The sequence below is a fragment of the Carlito syrichta genome, unplaced genomic scaffold, assembly GCF_000164805.1.
Source record: "Carlito syrichta isolate Samal-C Ts95f unplaced genomic scaffold, Tarsius_syrichta-2.0.1 Scaffold315987, whole genome shotgun sequence".
In the NCBI taxonomy this organism is placed as follows: domain Eukaryota; kingdom Metazoa; phylum Chordata; class Mammalia; order Primates; family Tarsiidae; genus Carlito; species Carlito syrichta.
In genome coordinates, this window is record NW_007260083.1 from 566,548 (window position 1) to 590,042 (window position 23,495).

The following is a 23,495-nucleotide window of genomic DNA, read 5'->3' on the forward strand; positions in this document are numbered from 1 at the left end:
TTTTTTTTTTTTTAATTTATTGTAGAGATGAGGTCTTGCTGCCCAGTCGGGTCTCGAACCCGCAGGCTCAGGCAATCCACTCACCTCAGCCTTCCAAGGGCGTGGGATTACAGGCTGAGCCACCGAGCCCGTCTTATTTTTACATACTTATATATCTTACTGTTGTTACTACTACCCATATTTGGGGGAAGCAATTTTAAAGATGGATTCATCTTACCTATGATTTGCATTTTTATTTATGATAGCCCCATACTGGAAACAGCCCAAATATCCATCAAAAGACAAACAGACAATACTGTGTCATGTATTTATATGATGGAATACTACCTCAGCAATAAAAAGAAAAAAAACTACTGTTACATAGTAACAATAGGAATGAATCTCAAACATTCTGCAGAGTATAAGCTTCATGCAAAAGAGTACATATTATAAAATCTCACTATGTGTAGGTCTAGAACACTGTATTGGTAAGTAGCGTTACATTGCCTTCTTAACGAACATTAAATACTTCCAGGTACACTCTTCTGTCCAAATTTTCCTAAAGCCTTCACAAAGTCTTTCTGCTCTTTAGTGTCTCATTTGTCTGAAATTAAAATATAACTATGGCCTAGACTAGCCATTTCAATAAATATTCTAACAACCTGGTATTTTAGCATGATTATTCCATGTAAAATGCTCAATTTGACAATATTGCTTTCCCAACTAAAACTTATGTTCTTGTGGGTCAATATTTTATTGACTATCTTCTCTGAGTCTTCTGAGTATACATTAACACACTGTTATCTGAGGTGAGGAATGTGATTGTGGAAGGTATACCTAAAAAGAACTTACCAGCATATGATTCCTTAATGGATAAGAAAGATGTTTTCTTTGTATGGCACCAAAAACAATCAGTGAGGTAACTACTAAATACCTAACCTCTGTTGCAAGCTACAGTAAGGAAAAGTAAAAGAGAGGGCCTTATTAAGGAGGAATTATTAATCAAATGGAGAAAGGAGACTCAGATAAAACAATGTTGAATTAGGTATCAGAGTATTAGATTATACCAGAGGATGTATCTGTTCTTATGTTACGGACATTAAGTAGAATGAAAATGCAGGAAAAAAAAAAAGGACATTATCTACTGGAGGAACCTCAAAAAAACCCCCAGAATTTATGTATAAAAAATTGTGTATCCTCATATGTTTAAACTTCAGCCACCTTCAACATACTCTCTGATGCAATATACCTATCAAGATGCCTTTTCCACTGCTCAATTTTCAACTCATCAATTTGATGCCTGTTAGTATTTCTGCCGTTTTTTGTTTCACCTCTTACACATCAACAAAACGTTTCTCTTTGAGGGTTTTCATCTGGTGGAACAAAAAAAGCCTCTTGGGGTGACACTGGGTGAATGGGCGGGGGGGGGGGAAGTAGGATGCAGGGGTCATGCCATTTGGGGTAAAAGATACACCACACACTCAGTGTGGTGTGGACAGGTGCACTTGTAAATCGCCCATCATGAAATGGGTGAATGTGTTAAATCTCCAAAAAAAAAGAAAATCACTGAAGCTGAATGCAGCGCTTTCACAACAGTGCTAGCTGGTACACTGATGCTGATGGGTTCTTAGAACACTTACCTAGTTGGGGGAAGCCTGTACTACAAGGGGCTCATCCTCCAAAAAATAATTCTGGATTTTTTTGGGTATCCCTTGTATAGGAGTCAAATAATATTTTATGGAGGAAATAAAATTTGTTCTTTGAACTTAAGGATATATAGTATTGTGTGGTAAAGAATTTAACTTTGCCCAAGGAGAGGTGTGACTTTTGACTTTGGCTTTAGGGAGGTAATCCTTAAGTCCTTGGAACTTCATGGCTAATAGGAAATTGTCTGCCTGGAAACCCTTTGGCCAGGCAGCTAGTAACGATGTGATTTAGCGTGGGGGCTTTGGGTTATGCAGTATCAGCTCAACCTCCGAAGGGGCTAGAAACGGAGTTCAGCCACATGGGCAGTAAATCATGCCTATTTGATGGAGCCCCAGTAAAAATCTGGACACTGAGGCTTGGCTGAGCTTTCATGGTTGGCAACACTCTGTACATATCCTCTTACATTGTTGCTAGGAATGCTATCCATGTCCTCTCTCCAGAGAGGACAACTAGAAGTTGCATGTTTGGTACTTTCCTGGAATCTGCACTGTGTCTTTTTTCTGTTGGCTGATGTTAACCTTTCCTTGTAACAAACTATAACTGTGAAAGCAGCTTTCAGGGAGCTCTGTGAGTCTTTTTAGCAAATTATCAAGCCTAAGGGTGGTCTTGGGGATCCCTGAACTTACAGCTGGTGTCAGAAGTGAAGGTAGTCTTGTGTAGAATACTGTACCCTCTAACTCCATAGTTGCTTTACTTCATAAGTATCTATATAGAACATACCCATTATATGAGTATCTTTCATCTAATGAAAGGTCCAACTGTAAGAAATAAAACCAACAATTATAGTTGTCCCTCATTATCCACGAGAATAGGTTCCAGGACTCCTCCCAACCCCCAAGGATACCAAAATTTGAAGATGCTCAAGTCTCTCATATAAAATGTCATAGTACTTGCATATACTATGACATTTTATATGAGAGACTTGAGCATCTTCAAATTTACATAGCATTTATATGTCCTTCTGTATTCTTAAAATCATCTCTAGTTTGCTTATAATGCCTAATAAAATATAAATGCTATGTAAATCACTGTTATATCATATTGATCTTTATGTATATTATTTTCTATTTACACATATTTTAAAATTTTTTGAATATTTTAAATCTGCAGTTGATGGAATCTGTGGATGTAAACCTGTAGATATAGAGCTCTAACTGTATATGGAGGATATATAGGAAACTTGAACAAATAGATATCACCAAAGGTTCTCAGAAAGAAATACATTTGAAATGAGCAAATGGGGTACTATTCTGTCAGTTCTTGAAAAAGGAGGGATTTAAATTTCACATAATAAGTGATATCTTTTTAGCATATTAACATAATAAAGAGAAAAACTGGAGAAAAATCATGGTAAATAACAAAAAGTAATTACAGCAGTCCATACCTGAAATTATATGGCTCTCATTTTGGAAGATGTCAATAACAAATGAGAACATGAGAATGTCAAGATATTTTACAGAATGAGATAACATAAATTGTGGAGATATCATTAAGAAGTATAACTCAGATGATGAATCAATCTGACACTACTAGGGTTGATTATGGGAACAAAAGAATACAGAAACAAATAATGATAAGCAAGTAAGATTATGGGAACAAAAGAATAAACAGACAAGAGTAAACATAACAATTATTATTTCTGATATATTGATAACCAAAAGTATAAGATAACTGACAGTTATATTCCTATTGGCAGATAAAAATATACCATTGGAGTTCATGTGGACGAAATGGACTGAAATATCTATTTGAAAGCCATTCACATAAAAGAAGGAAATGACAACTTGAGAATGGATTAGATTATTATTGCTTGCAGACCAAGAACTGAGAGTGAAGAAAGATCTTTTAAGGATATATAAGAAAGACACCAATGAAAGGCCTAATGAATCCAGATTCATTTATTCAACAAATATTTATTATCCCACATACTCAGAAAAAAAAAGTTTCACTTAAGGCTGTTCTTGATAGAGCAGGAAAAAAAAAATCATGAATTAATTTCCATCCTTGAATACATATCTTTTCAATATTCTGTGTGATGATTAAAGTATGCATAAAGCACTTCTGCTGCATACCAGAGTATAATATATTTTGTAAGGAAAAACACTAGTTTAGTTATTTGAGTTGAGAAACGAATATCCATTTTGGGGGGGGCAATGGCATTTTTTACTTGAAAGTACAACTGATTATTACTCAGACATGGTATCTGGCAGACATTTTCTTGAAAATGAACAAAATGAACTTGCTGCTTCAAATAAAATGTCTGCCAATATTTGTTGCCAGTGATAAAATTCAAGTCTCACTCTGTCGCCCAGACTGGAGTGCAGTGGCACGCTCCCGGCCACCGCAGCCTCGACCTGCTGGGCTCCGGTGATCCTTATGCCTCAGCCTTCCAAGTAGCCAGAACTACAGGCCCGCTACCACGCCTAGCTAATTTTTTTATTTATTGTTGAGACGAGGTCTCGCCAAGTTGCCCAGGCAGGTCTCGAACCTGCGGGCTCAGGCAATCCATTGGCCTTGGCCTCCCAAAGCGCTGGGATTACAGGCTGAGCTACCGAACCCGGCCTCAAGTTTCTAAGTAAAGATTATTATGCCAGAAAGTTCGAATTTGCTCCCATGAATGTGTCGGTTTCCCAACACTTAAAGACTTTTCTGATAGGATTGCTAATGATATTAACAAGTGTGGGGTTTTTTCATACTACATGTGGAAATGTGTCAACATTTGAAAGATCTGTGTAAGTCAGTAAACAGATACTTTCCAAATGATCCATACATAATATTACCCAAAAAATGCACAGGTAATATATATTTAAAGTATAAGATAGGCAACTCCTTTGGGTCCCCTCCCACTTTGGGAGCTTTTCTGTTCTCTCAATAAATCATTCTTAAAAAATAAATAAAGTATAAGCTAGACCACTACATTTTTATATAGCAGTGTGCAAAAGTTCATTGTCATAGTGTCAGATTCTATATTACAACTAACTGTTGAGGAACTCCCAACTGATCATTTTGGGTGCAGTATCAATGAAGAATACCCATGACAAGCTAAAAGGCTTTTAAAATATTTCTCTTTCCAAACTACATATACGTGTGAGGACGAATTTTCTCCATATACGTGTTGCATATCCCTTATCTGAAATGCTTGGGACCAGCAATGTTTCAGATTTTGGAATATTTATAACTACCAGTTGAGTATCCCAATCTGAAAATCTGAAATGTTCCAATGAGCATTTCCTTTGAGCATCATGTGAGTGCTCAGAAAGTACTGAGGCTTGGAGCATTTGGGATTTGGGATGCGTAACTTGTATTTCAATTAAAACAACATATTGCAATAGACTGAATACAAAATCACATTTGAAAGTCAGCTACTTTTTATTTTTCTTTCTTTTTTTAGAAGCAGGATTTATTTATTTATTATTATTATTTTTTTTTGAGTTGGAGTCTCACTCTGTCGCCCAGACTGGAGTGCAGTGGCACGCTCCCGGCCACCGCAGCCTCGACCTGCTGGGCTCCGGTGATCCTTCCGCCTCAGCCTTCCGAGTAGCCAGAATTATAGGCGCACACTACCATGCCCGGCTAATTTTTTGATTTACTGTAGAGATGAGGTCTCGCCTGCCCAGGCGGGTCTCGAACCTGCGGGCTCAGGCAATCCACTCACCTCAGCCTCCCAAAGGCGTGGGATTACAGGCTGAGCCGAGCCTGGCAGAAGCAGGATTTATTGAGTGGACAGAAAAGCTCCCACAGTAGGAGGGGACCCAAAGGGATTGCCCCCAAAGTCAGCTACTTTCTATGAAGCCAGACATTAAATAAGTTTCAATCATGTAAAAAATGCCACTTTTCTATTTTTTGGAAATATAATTACTTTTTGTAAAAGTATTATTTTATGTCAACATGTATTGGATTTTTAAATATTGAAGTTTAAAGGTGAGTTAAAAAGCAAAAATTTAAAATTCTTCTCTTTTAATTTAATTTTTTTTTTTTTGAGTTGGAGTCTTACTCTGTCACCCAGGTTGGAGTACAGTAGCACACTCACAGCCACCCCAGTGTCAACTTGCTGGGCTCCGGCAATCCTTCTACCTCAGCCTTCCAAGTAGCCGGAACAACAGGCACGTGCTACCACATCCGGCTAATTTTTGATTTATTGTAGAGACGAGGTCTTGCCAAGTTGCCCAGGTTGGTCTTGAACCCCCAGGCTCAGGCAATCCACTCACCTCAGCTTCCCAAAGTGCTGAGATTACAGGCTGAGCCACCGAGCCTGGCCTTGTCTTTTAATTTCTAAGAGCAAACACAGACACACATGCATAAAGTTCTCTTAAGTTCTTAATAACTTTAAGAATATAAGTAAGTCCTGAGACTAGGAAGTTTGAGGATGGCTGGTCTAGACATCTAAATTCTGGTAATGACAAGGAAATTTGTATCCAAACAATCCACCAGCCAATTAAAAAAAAAAACTTGTTTGAAGGCTCTGTATAATGACCCAAAGCAGGCAGAAACTGCATATTATCGACATTTATGCAAGTTTTCCACTGTATGTTCTTGGTAGTTTATGTAGCATATAGGTATAGATCTCAAGGAGAAAGTACAAGTTATCCTGTATGAGGAAAAAGAGGTAATAGTTCAGAGCTATTGTAATTTGTGGACAAAATCCTGGAATGGAGAAGTCAGAAAAGAAAAGCACTAAAGTTGGTGTAAGCTCTTCTCAAAACCTTGATTAACTACATTTCTGCAGGCCAAGACTGCAAGGAGCCCAAAAGGAAAAGAAAGCTGGAGCACTGAAAGCCTTGGGCAAAGATATTCTGGGGGCCAGCTAGAGGAACCATGTTAAAAACTTTGGTCTTTCCACTCAAACCCCAGAAAGCCCATGTCTTTGGAGTAAAGGCTGCATCCCAGGACTCAGGACAGTACCATATAAACCCAACTAGGTCAGTCCTTGGGCGTGTCCTCCAAGAGCCCAGTTTTAGCAAGAATTCTGTCCAGTCAGTTCAGCGAGAATCTCCTACATTCAATATCTGATCACTCTCCTCATACCTCCTACCCCCATCAGGTGATTCTGATCACCCTTGCTTATTCAGAGAGATTCCTGTTAGGTCCATTAAGCAAGATTATCCTATCCACTTAGTAATTTTCCATCCATCAACCTCCCCTTACAGCTATAAATTCCTACTTTTCCTTATTGCTTTCAGAGTTGAGTTCATTCTCTCTCCACTACTGCAAAACCCCACTGTAGCAAGTATCCCTGAATCTGCCTTACCATTCTTTAACAAGTGTCAAAATAATTTTTTAAAAATTGTTATGGTAACATAACTTGAAAAGAACAGATTCATTATTGGATCTCTGAACCTGTCAGCCAGAACCCCAAGTGCACACCTTTGAAGCCTTTTTCTTCATTCCTGACTGGTTGGGGATCCCATGGTGTCAGATTCCAGATCCATTGCTCCAGACAAGTATCTGCTGAAACTGGTAGAAACAGATTTTGAGAGTTCCAAAGACAGGCTGGGTTAGAGTCCCAGGCTTCTTTGTTTGAAAGGTAGCTTAGGTTAGGCTAGAAGTCTTTCTTCCTGGATCTCTGGCTTGAGTGAGTATTGCTCCTTGACTTCTTGGGCTTGAAGTCTTTCTTCCTGGCTTTCTTTTGAGTGGGAATTCACTTCCTGACTCCCTGGGCTAGAAAATTTCTGATTCTGTGAGGCCTCTCTCTGATCCTGTTTCTCCCACAGGAACTTCTCAGTTGATGGTATATGCTGGTAAGTACTCTACCAATGATGTCTGCTTCTTTTCTTGTTGGTGTGTTTTTAATATGGATAATGTAGAACTTCAGTGGCCTCTGTGGAAAACTTAATCTCTCTCCAATTGGCTTCTGAAAGACTTCTCCCTTCCCATTGCTTTCACTCTTTCTTTCTTCTCTTACCATGTTTGATCATTCCTTTAGTTTCCTTGAATCCTTTGATATGTGCCCCTTCAAACCTCTTCCATCACTCTGTCCACCCCTGCCAGACTTTTTCCTTCCCATTCCAGCCCCTACAGTCATTTGAACTTTAGGTCCCCTAAAGGGGTATTCAAGGGACTCAGGGACCCCTGAAAGCAACTACCTATAGCTGAGAAGGGGCTAATTGGAAACAAACTGGATATTTTATCTACTCAGCTGGGCTTTGGAGATATCCAGAAAGCTGCTGGATGTTTCCTAAGTCACTCACCTAAAATTTAGACCACCGCTTACATAAGATTACATAACAGGCCAAGTGGAAATCTTAAAAATGTCCTCCAAAAATATTAGTATAAAGTACCAACCCTCATAATGAACAGGTAACCTTAACTAGTTCCATCTGTCAGAAACACAATTCAGATAAAAATATAAAGAGGAGCAAAGATGAGAATGTATTACTATTTTACTGACTCCTGGCTAACATTTTAGAATGAAAGCTATAAAATCATAGTTGTTTATGTATGTATGTATGTTATATCTATGTGATTATTTTCCTACAACTGGATGGTATTACCAAATTAATTAATTAATTATTTCTTAAGAACAGGGTCTTGCTTTGTTGCCCAGGCTGAAGTGAGGTAGCGTGATCGTAGTTCACTGCAGCCTTAAACTCCTGGGCTCAAGTTGATCCTCCCACCTCAGTCTCCAGAACAGCTGAGATTACAGGTGAGAGCCACAACACTCAGCCAGATTAATTTATATAGTCCCTTAGAGGAGTTCTATTCAAATTATCTTAGGGATAAATAAGTGCTTATATAAATAAACTATTCCTAAAACTTTCAGAAATATAGGAACTTACCCAAATGTCCTTCAAGTTCATGTGACTTGGCTAGAATTTTAATAAATAAGATTAGTTTAATATTGTTAGTTTGATAAAAAGAGGTATGTCTTCTGAGTTATCAGCATTAAATATAATACGAGCATACATTTTTATTCTACTTGGCTTTACTAGCTAAATAAGCTTATGTTATATTAACTGAATGTTTAAGATGATAAAAAATTATAAATTAAACCTAACAAATGTACAAGTAAATATGCAGTAAAAACAAATTGTTTGGTATCCATTATTTCATTTATATCAAGCAAACATTTAATTTCATTATATCAAACAAAGCAGTAAAACAGAATTAAAAAACCAATGTATTTAACTTTTTAGGTTTTATTTTTTGTTTTTATTTGCTTAACATGCATGTGCTATAACAACAGTTAATAGGGAAATAATTTGAGATAATGGTTAGCTTTGTTTAATATCTTATGAAATTTTCATAAACATCCCAAGTAAATCATACTACATGTGTAAGTCAATGTAAGTGGAATAAGAGTTTTGTGAATAGGCTTTTCAACAACTGTTTTATCCTATCTGCCTAAAAACGGTTGCCAAAATAGTCTTGGTAACTTGCAGCTTAAGTCATGCTAAATTAAGTAGTAGATATGCATTTATAATTTCTAAGTAAGATAAACTACTGAAATATTAAATAGTGAACATAAGGCAAAATTTATATACTTTTGTCTTCCTATTTTTATACAGTATAGAAAGACTATAGTTAGGTCTGTTAAACATTGAAAAATTGTTCTATGAAGAAGTATGTCTATAAAGTTGTGGGACAATGTAATCATAACATTTGCTAGTCTGCTATAGAATGACAGTATGTAGCATATAATCCACAACTGTGTACGTCCTAGTTTTCTTTGTTAAAATAAAGGTTACTAATGGTTAAAATTATAATCACTATACATAATTAAAATTATTAGAAATAACAAAGGAGAAATTTAAAAAAACCCTGTATGCAAAGTATGAAAGGAAAACAAGATGCATTTTTTTTTTTAATAAGGAAAAGTATACAAGGTCTGAAAGATGCATTTTTTTGTTAAGAAAAATGGAGAGTGATTTTGTCCTATGGTAGTACCTGAATGGATATAGACAATTGTAAAGGGTCTGTGGAAGATAAAAAAGTTAATTCTATTGTGGTCAAAGATTATGCTCTTCATTATTTCATTTTTTAAAAATTTGTTATACTTGTCATGGCCTAGTACATAGGGTCTGTGTTGATGAACGTTCCACGTAGAATATTCTACAAAGATTAACTAAGTAGAATTGCTTCACAGTACCTTTTAGCTCTTCTATAGCCTACTAATGTTCCTTCTCTTTGTTCTCTCAATTACTGAAGTGTTTATATCTCAAGCTACAACTATATTGTTACTTACAGATCTGCTAGTTTATTATTAACGGGGGTGATATTGCTCCTAAGCAAAAATTGTTTCTGGGGAGAATTTTTTTTAAAAAGTAGAAATCAAAATGGTCTGGGGCCCTCCAAAGGGCAAAAGAACATAAACAAATTATAGTATTAAAATTTAATAAGTGAGCAATTAGAAACAAATCTCTAAAAAGACTCCTTAGAAGATACTGATAAAAAGAGAGGAACACTGATATATCTTGAAGCTCTGTTAAAGATTGTTATAACTTTTGGCTATGACATGGCCCTTTTAATTGCTATAATAGTCCATGTTCCAGTACTCCCATTTTCTTCTGTTTTGTGTTTGTATCTGTAACAGTGTCTGACTCCAATTTTGACGTCTTTCTGCTGGCAACTTTCTAGACCCGCCCTTTTTTTTTTAACTCTTGCCCTATACCTGGGTAAGTCAATAATAAAACGAGCATGCTCTCTCTTGGTGATAGCAGGAAGTTTAAATCACACAAGCCCTAGCCCACACATGGAAACCCCGCCTGATCTACTGCCTAACTACAATAAACACCAAAGCAAGACACCCTTCCTTGCTCTTTCAAGCCATTTTAGGACCAGCACGGAAATCTTCCCTGCTCTCCCCAGAAAGGGCCATTGTGTCAGATTTCAGTCTAGACCTCTGTACCAAATTTGGAGGGGGGGTGTTGATCCCATCCTCAAATGGGACAACCACAAGACAGCATGGTATATATATTCATCTTTTTATGTTTAACCTGTGTCTTTATATTTAATATGCTTTTTAAAAACATACAATACATAGTTAAGTCTTCCTTTTTCTTTCAGACATTGAATAGTTATCTTTAGATGTTTCATTTGGTTCTATCTTTGCTATCTTGCCTCATTGTGTTCATTTTTGCTTTATATTCTTGATGACATTGAGGTCGTTTATAACAGCTGTTTTAACATCCTTATCTATATATTCCACTGCCATTTTAGGCTGGTTTTTATTGACCTTTTTTCCTCTTAACTGATTTTTCACCAGTTTATGGGTCCTATTTTTCTGCTTCTTAATATGTCTAATAATTTTTTATTGGATGTCAGACATTATCAATCTAATATTGTTGAGTTCTAATATTATTGAAATAAGGTTGTATGGTTGTATTATCATAAAGATTATTGTTTCTTTCCTGGCATTCTGTGGTAGCCATTGAGTTGCATCAGTAGGACTTCCTTTTAAGAAAAAACTTGCCATTCATGTGCAAGAATTGCACCAACAATCTCCAACTGATAGCATCTTCAGAACGCTCCTCAGATTTTGAACTAACCCAGGTTCTTTCCAGGTTGTCCCCATTCTATGACGGAACATTCTGCCAATGGGAGACTCCTCTAATGGACATCTTTGTTTCTGACTGCCCTGTTAGGTTGGCTGAGACTTTTTCAGATGTACATAATGGTGTGAAGCTCTCCCTGACAAATCCTGTTTGACTCTCTTTTTCTTTCCATAGGTGTCAGATAGGTATCATGATCTTTTGTCTTTCTAGACCCAGTTTTGCTTTCTTCTCTTTTTATCTTTCATAGACAATACCTCTAAGAAACATGTAATACTAATTTCATCTTGCATCTCTATCCTGGAGGACCCAACAGACATATTGCAGTTATATATAGATTGGTTTAATCCTTTTAATGCTTTTGTTTAAGTCCTTTTATGACAAATCTTGCACAATTTTTAATCTATGGCTAATCTAGCCTCATTTGGCATGTGTTTCTACTGTCCTGTGTATTAATAAGCTCACTCCACTCTGGTTGGAAAGAAGTAAAATAATTCCCGGTACAGTAAGCAATGGAAATTATTTGTCTTACAACACCATATACTACCAGAATGGCCAATGGGAATTGTTTGTCTTACAACACAAAATTGTATTTTACTTAGAACATTACTTTGTCTAGCTTCATGGGGTTTCACCTGTACATTTGTAGGCTTGTATTTGGCCAAAGATTCAAGGGTAGCCCTTTCCAGATTTGTAGAATTCTCTGAATAACTCTTCTTCTTGGGAAGTGTATTCTGCAAGTTCTAGCCACCACAACCTCCCTGAGCTCCAACGTCAGTCCCAAGTCAGTAAAATGGCCAGGTTCTTTTTGGACTTCTCTCTCTGCATTGTAGTCTGGATGTCTTCACATAAAAGTCTGGAATAAAGCAGGATTCATCTAATTTGTTTATTTTGTTATTCTCTCAGGAATCAAGGCCTGTGCTTCCTGTTGAATATGTGAAAATAATTTTGTCCAGCTTTCTAGTTGTTTCCTATAAAGTTAATTCCAGATTCCATTACTTCCTCAGGTCTAGAAGTAGAAGTCTTAAATTATTAATACAATGCAGGCCCAGGTGGCATAGTAATGATTTTTATTAAACATCTAGTAAAGCAATAATACTAATCTTATACAACTTCTATAAGAAAATAGAAGAAGAAAAAGTAGCCCCGGTTTGCTTGATATGGCTTACACTACTCTGATAGAAAAACTTTTCATGGCCATTACCAGAAAACTACAGTCCAATATCCCTTGTTAAATAATGCATAAAAACTTACCAAAATACTAGCAAGTCTATTTCAGTAACCTAAGAAGGATAATACATTTTGTCCAAGTAAGGTTCATCTCAGGATTCCAAGGTTGCTTTAAAATTCAAATTGATCATTGTAATAGAGCACAGTAAGGGATTAAAGAAGAAAAATATGATCATTTCATTAGATGCACAAAAAGCATTTGTTAAAATCAATACCCATTCATAATTAAAACTGTCAGAAAACTATCTAAAGAATCTAATAAAGAGTATTTATGAAAAACCTACAGCTAATATTTGGCTTAAGAATGAAAAATTAAATATCTTTCTTCCAGATTTAGTGAACTGTGGAGAATATTCATTTTCACTACTTCAATTCAACACTGTATTGTAGATCCCAGTCAGTATAACAGAGTAAGAAAAAAGAAATGAAAGTAATAAAGTTTGCAAATGTTCTAGTGCAATGTCTTTATTTCTAGAAGGCATGTCTTTTATGTAGAAAATCTAAAGGAATATACTAAATAACAACAATAAAACCTAATACAAACAGAGAAGTATGCAAAGTTAATATATCAAACCGTTTGTTTGGTTTTTTTTAGCAAGAAACTGGAAAAAGAAATTTAAAAATTCTACATTTACCATAGCATCATTAAAAATATTAAAAGCTTAGAAGTAAACTTAACAAGTTTACACTAAAACATTGCTTACAGGAATTAGAGAAGCTCACTAAAACGGAAAGCCATAGTATGGTCATGAACCAGAAGACTCAATATTGCTAAGAGGTCAGTTTTCACCAATAAAAAACCTAGCATATTTTAAAAAAAGATATCAAGAAATTGACTCTAAAATGAATTTGCAAAGAAAATGACCTAGAATAGTCTAACAATTTTTAAAAAAGAATATAGTTGGAGGACTTACTCTAACTGACTTCAAGATTTATTATAAAGTTACAATAATCAAAATCCAGGTGGTATTGGTAATATGACTTAAAATATGTCTAAAGAACAAACGGACAGTCCAAAAATAGATTGACACAAATATGATCCATTTTCTATGTGATCATCAGAGCTACTGCTTCAACAAATGATGACAGAACAAACTGATATCCGTACAGAAAAAATAGGCCTTGAACCCTGCCTCACATCGTAAACAAAACTTAAGATAAGGTGAACCACAGAACTAATCATAAAAGCAAAATATAGGCTGGCCACAGTGGCTCACACTGTAATCCCAGCACTTCGGGAGGTCGAGGCAAGAGGACTGCCTGAGCCCAGGAGTTCAAGACCAGCCTGGGCAACATGGCAAGACTTTGTCTCTATAATTTAAAAAATAATTAGCCAGGCATGGTGGTATATGCCTGTGTTACCAGCTACTTGGAAGGCTGAGGTAGAAGGATCAACTGGGCCTGGCAGATTGAGGCTACTGTGAGCCATGACTGTGCCACTGCCCTCCAGCCTGAATGACAAACTGAGACTCTGACTCAAAAAGAAAAAAAAAAAAAAAGCAAATATACACAACATTCTTAGAAGAAAATACAGGAAATCATTATTACAACCTAAAAGAGATAAATACTTGTTTGGGAGGTCAAAGAACTAATTATAAAAGGAAAAGATGATAAATTGGACTCATCAAAGTTAAAAAGTTCTGTTCATGAAGAGACACGATTAAAATGAATAGGCAAGTCATAGACTAGGGGAAATATCTACATATATTGAACAAAATACTACCCAAATAAAAAAATGGATAGAACATTTGAACAGATGTCTCTGATATAAAAGGCACTCGAAAAAGTTTTTAACATTATTAGTTGTAAAATAAATCTAAATTAAAACTGCAAAGATATACTACCAGAATGGCCAAAATGAATTTTTTTTTGAGTCAAGAGTCTCACTCTGTTGCCCAGGTTAGAGTGTAGTGGCATGCTACTCATAGCCACCGCAGCCTCGACCTGCTGGGCTCAGGTGATCCTTCTGCCTCAGCCTTTCAAGTAACTGGAACTACAGGCACACATCATCATACCTGGCTAATTTTTTTATTTATTGGAGAAACGAGGTCTTACCAAGTTGCCCAGGCTGGTCTTGACCCCCTGGGCTCAGGCAATCTTCTTGCCTTGGCCTCCCAAAGTGCTGGAATTACATGCTTGAACCACTACACCCAGCCAAAATTAAAATTTTGGTAACATCAAATGTAGACCAAAAATGGGGCAATCAAAATTTTCATGTAGTGCTGATGAAAGTTTAAAATAGTATAGTAACTTTTAAAAGCTGTTAATTTCTTTAAAAAGTGAAACATACACCTGCCTTATGAATCAGCATATCACTTTTAGGTGTTTACTGAGGAAAAAATAAACATATATGTCCACAAAAGACTTTTACAAGAAATAACTTTTTTCTTAATAGCTCTAAACTGGAAACATCCCAAATATCTTTCAATAGGAGATGCATAAACAAACTGGTATATTCATACAATTGAATACTATTCTACAATTAAAATAATAAACTACTGATATATGCAAAAAACATGTATAAATCTCCCAGACATTAAGCAGAGTGAAAGAAAGCACACATGAAAAAGTCTAGAATAGACAAAACTAATCTCTGTTGGTAGACATTAATACTGTAATTATCCTAATGGGAGCTACTGACTTGGAAGAGGCCTGATGGAACTTAGGGGTTAATGAATATGTCCTTTATCTTGACTGGAGTGTAGGGTAGAGGGATTTATACTTCTGTCAGAACTCAAAGAACTTTACACTTAAGATTTCTATGTACATTATACCTACAAAACATGGAATAGATCCTTGGCAAGGTAATAGCAGCCACTACCTTTATAAATACAAGGCAAAGAAGGAAAACATTTACATGGAGAGTGATATTCACAACTACAATTTAGATTTTAGAGGGATGAAAGTCAGCCATGTATAAGCACTTCACAGATCTCAGACCTTTAAAAATAGATCCCTAATAGGATGGCTATTATCAAAAAAATATAAAACAGGTGTCAGTGAAGATGTGCAGAAATAGAACCCTTGTGCACTGTTGGTGGGAAAGTACAATTATGCAGCTGCTATGGAAAACAGTATAGTGAACTCCTCAAAATTAAGCCGTATGATCCAGCAATTCTACTTCTGGGTATTTATCCTAAATAATTGAAAGCAGGGACTCAAACTGGTATTTGCACATTCATGTTCATTAGCAGCATTATTTACAACAGCCAAAAAACGGAAGTAACCCAAGTATACACTGATGGATAAATGGATGAGCAAAATGTGTTATATGCATATATAATGGAATAGTAGGAAAATAAAGGAAGGAAATTCTGACACATGTTAAGACGTGGATGAAACTTGAGAGCATTATGTTAAGTGAAATAAGCCAGCCACAAAAAGGACACATACTATATGATTCCACTTATCAGAGCTACCTAGAGTAGTAAATTTTATAGAGACAGAAAGTAGAATGGTAGTTGCCAGGGTCTGGAGAGTGGGGGTAAAGAGAAGTTACTGTTTAATGGAGACAGAGTTTCAGTTTTGCAAGGTGAAGTGTTCTGAAGATGGATGGTGGTAATTGTTGCACACCAATGTGAATGTACTTAATGCCACTGAACTATATCCTTAAAAATGTTTAAAATGATAAACTTAATATTATGTGTATTTTACCATAATTAAAAAATAGATCCCCCAAAACATTAAAAGACATCAACAATCTGAGGTTTAATATCCACTGGACTATATTTGTACACTCACCTAGGTGGCTCTGCCTTGAAAAAATTCTCTCTGTCCAAAGCTCTTCTCCTTGTTCCAACTTGCGGATCATATCAGGCTTAGTCATATGAAACCCTGAGAATGAAAAATAAGACTTGGTCTGAGCTGTTTGGACTTTAAAACTACTGAAGTAAGAGGAAGATACAGTTTCAAGGTAGCAGATGAGGTATACAGTAACAATCAAAATAACAATCAAAGCTCTTGAATGTAAACCATTAGTATTTTCTTTCCTTCCAATATATTGTTTTGTACATTCCACTGTAATGCATGTCCCATTTTGGGTCTGCTGCTTTAATCAAAGTTAATACCTTACACTATATGCAAGTGAGGATATAATCGTATTTTCTGCTAACAAAAAGGGATTCATCATCTCTGATCCCTGAAATTCAAAATTTCATATGTTTCAGGAATTCTTGAAAGGAGATTCTTGACACTGAAGGATTCAAGGAGTGTTCCTTACCCACAGATATGAAGTGGCAATAATTTTCCAACATCACATCTCTGTAGAGGGCCTTCTGAGCTGGGTTCAGTTGGTGCCACTCCTCCTGGGTGAAGTCCACAGTCACATCCTTGAATGACACTGATCCCTGTAAGGGCATACGCTAGTTCATCCTGAAGTGATTGGAAATGGGTGAGAACTAGATATTGGAGACCTAGTTCTGACAATGTTCAGTAGCCAGACTAATTTTTTCATTTTGTGCTTTGTATTGTATAAAATTCTCTGAAGATACAATCATTTGTCTTTATTTATTATCTCACACTAGCTATACTTAGTTCACATGATTTGTCCAGAACGTGAATGGTTGCCTGGTGTATCAAAATGAATAAAACCCTGGCCCTGCTCATAAGAAGTTACAGGTTAGGAGAGAGGCATACATGTAAAATACATGCACTCAGTATTACAGATGCAATAACAGAAATACACACAGGGTAAAGTGTCACAAAGCAAGCAAAAATTTCACTTTGTACCCCGAGGCTTCGTTGAGGACATAAAAGTTTTGTACTCACAATGAATTTGTTTTGTAGGAATACGGGGCATCAGCTTTTAAAAATTCATGGGGAGAAAAAAACCAGTTAGTAAATTCAGGAAACAGCAAAAGGTACTGTATGATAGGAAACAGTTTTTGAGCTCTAAGAGGAGAAAAGTATATGGAAGTAGGCAGTGGGTGTATTATGGCATATTATTAGATTTTTTTTTATTTTCCTACAGAGCAGTGGTCTTAAAAATGTAGTGCACACATTCTCAACATCGCAGTTATTTATAAATCATTAATAGGCACTAATGGAAATCCACATTGTTAATGATTACTGCTCTTGAATGTAAACTGTTAGTATTTTCTTTCCTTCTACTATACTGTCTTGTACATTCCACTGTAATGCATGCCCCATTTTGGGTCTGCTGCTTTAAGAAATAGAGAGAACATGAAGAAACTTTAAATCAATACACATATCGTGATAAAATTAAAACTTTAGAGGCAATACCTTTGGAGACTGGAGAAGGCTTAAGGTGTGTTAGGTGAGAATGACAATTGAATAATCCCAGTTATTGTTAACATTAATAATCACAGTTAATTGCCTCCTCCATTAAGGTAGCTTAGGGGATGACAGGAAAACTGATTCCTAAATAATGTGCTACAACGGAATTGGTCATAAACTGGTTGTAGACTAGGAAAAGAGAGGCATAGCTCTTGGGTTACCTGCATAGGCAAGTGCATGGCTGCTGGGACTAGAAAATAGAAGTGGGAAACAGAAGAATAGGTTGGACCAGAGGAGGTAATGAGATAAACCTTGGAAATGTACTTTAAGTAGCTGCAGAACACACAGGTGGCGATAGCTATTGGAGGTTGAATAAATAAATGCTTCTGACACTCTGGATAGAGGTCTAGAATGGAGAGAGGTATTTGAGAATTCAACAGAATCACATAAGTGTAGACTTCAGAGTGAATCTGATTATGCACAGAGAAAAAAGAGATTGGGAAGAGAAGACAACCAATTAGTATCTGGGAAAAATCAATATTTTAAAGGTTGGTAGATGAAAAGGAATTTTCTGGAAGATATGAAAACAAGACAAAGTATTGTTTAAGAGTAGAATATTTCAAGAGTGGACTAACATAATGTATTCCCTTCTCCTGCACTCACATATAAAAAGTTAGAAGAAACTAAAAATATAAGAATAAATCTATAATAGCATTGGAACACTAGAAAGGTTTTCACCATCAGGTCCAATTTGGAGGAACTTCTGACAGACATGGATAAAATAGGAAGATCAAAGAGGAAGAACACAAAACTTCAGTTTTCTCTACAAGCTTACAATCAAATCACTGTCCTAAAAACCTTGCAAAGCACGGTCATTGTTCCACAAACTAATAACATGATCTACCAATTCTACTTCCCATTGTATCATTGCAAAACCTAGGTTAGTGGAGATGATTAAGGTTTTTCCATGGCTGCTCCTTGACTACTCACAACTTAGATCTCAAAGCAGTGTCACGACAAGGTAGATTCATTCAAGTAATATATTCCCATTTAAATCAAGATAATACCTTTCCGCTCCAGCAGTACTTTTGTGAGAAGACTGAGAAAGGAGACGATGAATGATATACCCAATCAATATATGAACACTGACTACAACTAGAAGGTGCACCTGGGGAAGACTTACGTTTTTTTGGTTGGAAAGGAGAAATTGGGAATAGGGCTGGGATTAGGGTGAGGCAGGCAAGGCCCCCACAGCGGGAACATTTAGGAAGGCACAGCCCTGAGAGCACTCCCTAAATGTTGCAGCCTCTGCCACTTGCTTGCCTCACCCTAATCTGAACCCTGACTGAAGACCAGTTTCATGGAAGCAAACCTCAATGTCCAGGAAGTTTAAGGACAAGGAAACAAATGTTCATATGCCCTGAAAAAAGTTATTTCAGAAAGAGAGGAAACATCATCTCACCTGAGACATGGCTTTGAGATTTGTATAAGATGAGCCTTCTTTTTTGAGCTCTTCTTTTGGAAGAGGGAAGAGTCCTGAGAAAGCAAAGATGGAGGATACAAGGATGTGAGATCATACTTGATTTGGATCTCCCAGAATAACTCAGTTGTCTGCTTTAATGTTTACTGCTTCAGCAGCACTTGCTCATCCTTCAGAAGTTCAGGATGGAGGTTAGTGGGAAAATGGACAAATTTTCCTACTACCTCGGAAATACCAGAAACCTCGTCTTTCGGTGAGATAGAAAGGATTTGGGGAAACTCGTTATAGCTTGACGAGAAGGAATACTGTTTTTCTTCTGCTGCTCTACCTTCCATCTCCCACTGAGCACAGGTTTACTGAATATTTCCAAATTGTTCTTCATGGACTTTCTGCCAATTTACAGTCACTAGCAGTGCATAAGAACATCCTCCTATGCCCTGAGGAATACAGTTGAAAACTTTTAAATCTTTGCCTGGCAGGTCTTGGTTGTACTTGAGAATATGCTTACTTTAATAAGGTTAGAGACATTCCATATTTCTTTTTTAAAATGGCATCTTCCTATTTTTCTCTTTGGTTTTTATTTTCTAATTAGTGGACATTATTTGTTTTTTTTAAATGTATTTTAAGTAGAAAATAACTTTTCTTAGTTTCTCATATGAATATTAAAGTGTCTTTATCTTGTAAAAATATTTTCTCTAATGTTTTGTGGCTTGGGAATACTACATATTGTTTAATCCATATTTCTTCAGCTGATGTGAAATGCCATCTTTATCATATATGACATTTCCCTGTATGCTTGAGAATATCTGGACTTTCTATTTCATTTTTCTACTTGATCTCTTTATTAATTTACCTGTATCACATCACTTAAGAAGCATAGTTGCCGGGCTTGGTGGCTCAGCCTGTAATCCCGCGCTTTGGGAGGCTGAGGTGAGTGGACTGCCTGAGCCCGCGGGTTCGAGACCCGCCTGGGCAACTTAGCGAGACCTCATCTCTACAATAAATAAAAAAAAATCAGCCGGGCGTGCTAGCACATGCCTGTAACTCCGGCTACTGGGAAGGCTGAGGCGGAAGGATCGCCGGAGCCCAGCAGGTCGAGGCTGCGGTGGCCGGGAGCGGCCACTGCACTCCCGGTCTGGGTGTCAGTGAGACTCCAACTCAAAAAAAAAAAAAGAAAAGAAGCATAGTTACTGAAATAATTATATTAATTTACTAATTGTTAATTTAAGAACGAACTATTGAACAATACTTTTTTTTTTGAGTTAGAGTCTCACTCTGCCATCCAGGCTGGAATGCAGTGGCACACTCACAGCCATCCCAGCGTCAACCTGCTGGGCTCAGGTGATCCTCCGGCCTCAGCCTTCCAAGTAGCCAGAACTACAGGTGGGTGCTACCACACTCAGCTAATTTTTGGTTTATTGTGGAGACGAGGTCTCGCCAAGTTGTCCGGGCTGGTCTTGAACCTGCGGGCTCAGGCCATCCACTCGCCTTGGCCTCCCAAAGTGCTGGGATTATAGGCTGAGCCACCGAGCCCGACCTGAACAATACTTTTTAGTAGTACAGGTATGGAAATAGAAAAGAAAATGATCAGGTACTCTGTAGGCTTCCAGGCAGAGAGAATAGTACTTTGCTAAATGAAGTCTGAAGTGCTGACTGCTCCAGTGAATATTTCAGGTAGCAAAATAACTGTTTTAATTACTAAAATGAGCCTGGCTTTGTGATTAAAAGTAGATCAAGTACTTTTTATTATCTCATAATGCTGAAGGAGGAAGAAACCTCACTCGTATCGAAGTGTTGAAAACGGTAGTTAAGGTAAAATATTTTTCTTCAGACATGCTCCCCAAGGAATTCTATTCAACACGATGGCTTTAGTTAATGTGGTGCTTCCAGGTAATGAACCTTGTCATCTGGGAATTATGAAAATTTTTTCTCTTCCTTTCCAATATTTATACCTCTATTTTACTTGCTAAATTGCTACTTAGTTACAATTTTGGAGGCAGGCTTAATGACTACTATTCATATAATCAAATCTGACATATAACCAACTAGACATGGTCTCACAGAGTTCCTCAATCATTCAAATATTTAGGCTACCCTGGTCACAAAACCATCAGAAATAACGGTAGGTTACAAACACAGGCATCGTCATAGCCAATCAAACATCCTTCAGAAAACCAGCAATCCATAGGCCCCAAATGTCATTCATAACCTCAGGCAGCACATTACACAATGCCAGGCAAAGTCACGATCCCATTCTCAAATCACTTCCAGTTCTCCACAGTCACATAGACGACTCACACCCAATCCAAAAACAGATGCAGAGGAAACCTCACGCAGCAACACGACTTCGTCCCCTTTTCACGCCCAATCTGCAGCAGCATCCCAAAGAGTGGCATGCACCTAAAATGCAGCAGGTTGGGCACAGCAGGCCACCCCCATTCGGCGCGCACGCGCGCGCGCGCGCACACACACACACACACACACACACACACACACACACACACACGCAGCGCCCGCTATTCGCCGGGACCCGCTCCCAGCGACGGAGCTTCCCACGGGTCAAAACAGGCAAAAATCCCCCTTAGCTGAGCTCGCTCCGGGTCACACTCGCGGTCACCATCAAGGTCACGCCCACGGACCACGCCCAAGGCCCCGCGCGTAACTATCTGAGCGTCTGGATGCCGCGGTCCCGAGTCCCTCCTCAGAATTACCAGGCCCGGGTCGGACTCCCGGTTTCCGCCCTGGTCTCCCCACCCGGTTCCGCTTCCTTAGTCTGCTCGCCAGGAATAGAGCTTCCAGGCCCTTCCCCGGCCTCCTCAGAGCCCCCAGAACCCACCACGCCTCAGCCCCGGCCAAGGACCAGCCGTCTGCGCCTGCGCACTCGCGCGTGGGCCTGAGCTCCCAGGAGTCTCCGGGGCCGCCCGTGAGGCGCTGCGCGGTCCTTGCGGCCCGCGCTCCCTGCGTTTGCCTCAAAGTTGGTTTGACTCCGACTTGGACCGCGTTTCTTCCCGGACCCCAGGTCTCTCATGAACTTCGACCTCTGGCTCATTTTCCGCTGACCTTGTGGTGGTTTTCTGGGTGGTGAGTTGAGGTGACCCGGGTCTGGATGCGAGAGGAGCTCGCGGCAGGAAACTTGAGTTTCTGGATCGCAGATCGGCATGGGGGGCAGAAGCCCTCGGCTTTTGTGTAAATCGTCTGCTGGGGAGAGTGGTTGTGGGCGAGTGTGCGATTGTGTGCGTGGGGTGTGATTGCGAGCGTTTGTGCGCGCGTGTGACGGGGCCGGGGGGGGGGTGTGCACGCCGGGGCGTCCCTGGCTGTCCCTGCGTGGGCTCGTGGGACTGATTGGGAGCATTTGAGCGTGGTTAGCGGTTACCTTGGGATGTGTCACAGGATCGTACTGTGACCCAGTGATGCTGTGACCCAGTGATCCTGTGACCATGCTTTTGTGACCGACTGGAGACTGTGATCAAAGTTGGCCTCTTGTAGCTTTGTTTTCCTCTTAGGACAGTAGTTTCATGTTTGCAGTTCCGGAGCCGAGGAATATCTGGGTGAGATCCCCCTGTGGCCCCATAGGTGCCTGTGAGAAACTTGGGGCTTCCTGTTCTAAAGCATGGCCTACGTTGCTTCCATCAGTACACCTTATACCCGCTGTCCAGCCTAATGCATAATACACACTAGGAATGCACCCCTGGAGGCAGTTTTAAGTTCCATGCTTTCTTGGAATTTGTTGCACTGAATTTGCTTTCACTCCCTCTGTGGTTTCACCGTACAGCCACACTGCACAGTGCGGAGTCAAACGCCTCTCGCAGTTGGGCTGTTTGAGACTTAGAATGGAGGCTCCAGCTAAAAAAAGCATGGCCTTGTGTTTGGTGTAGAGATTTTAGAGCTGGAACTGCCCAATAGTTACCTTCCTGAGAAGACATGAGATTGAGGCCCCACCAGAGATCCCTTGGAAGCTCAATGGAGGCAAGTTGGATACTTGCATTTTCATAGCTCTGTCTACGGGAAACTACTCTGAATATAGAAAAAGAGTCCAATTCCAGCCTTCAGTGAACCTGACTTCTCTTTATGATACAGCGAAGGGACAATATTCCAGTCTTTCTTATATTTCCATCTGGGTATTTTTAATGTGGGTGATGGAAACTCACTAGTGGTCAAGAATGTGTTCTTATTTAGACTGTCTAGACCTCAGAAAAGACTGGTTGTATAATTCTCTTTCCATGTTTTGCTGTACTCCAAGAGAAGAGTCCTGAGAGGAGAAAAGTATCGCAGTTGCACATCTTAAAGCCAAGTTGGAAGTCATTTTGAAAATTTTTGGAAGCCGGGCTCGGTGGCTCAGCCTGTCATCCCGCGCCTTTGGGAGGCTGAGGCGAGTG

At 38.5% G+C, this 23,495-nt stretch overlaps 1 protein-coding gene across 3 annotated transcripts in view; it reads right to left on the minus strand.

The window, feature by feature from the left end:
* ZNF382 (zinc finger protein 382) overlaps positions 1 to 21,998 on the minus strand; it is a 25,359-nt gene extending 3,361 nt beyond the window's left edge. The window contains exons 1-4 of one of the 3 annotated variants that reach the window (XM_021706781.1): positions 21,956 to 21,998; positions 19,102 to 19,175; positions 16,624 to 16,775; positions 16,146 to 16,238 (exon numbers count right to left, since the gene is read on the minus strand). In XM_021706781.1, the coding sequence (XP_021562456.1) occupies positions 16,146 to 16,238; positions 16,624 to 16,762 (232 nt within the window). In that variant the 5' untranslated portion in view covers positions 16,763 to 16,775; positions 19,102 to 19,175; positions 21,956 to 21,998. Of the gene's footprint in view, positions 1 to 16,145; positions 16,239 to 16,623; positions 16,876 to 19,101; positions 19,176 to 21,830 lie in introns of those variants that run through there. The other 2 variants (XM_008073662.2, XM_008073660.2) reach the window with 2 other exon arrangements.
* Positions 21,999 to 23,495: the final 1,497 nt, after the last annotated feature.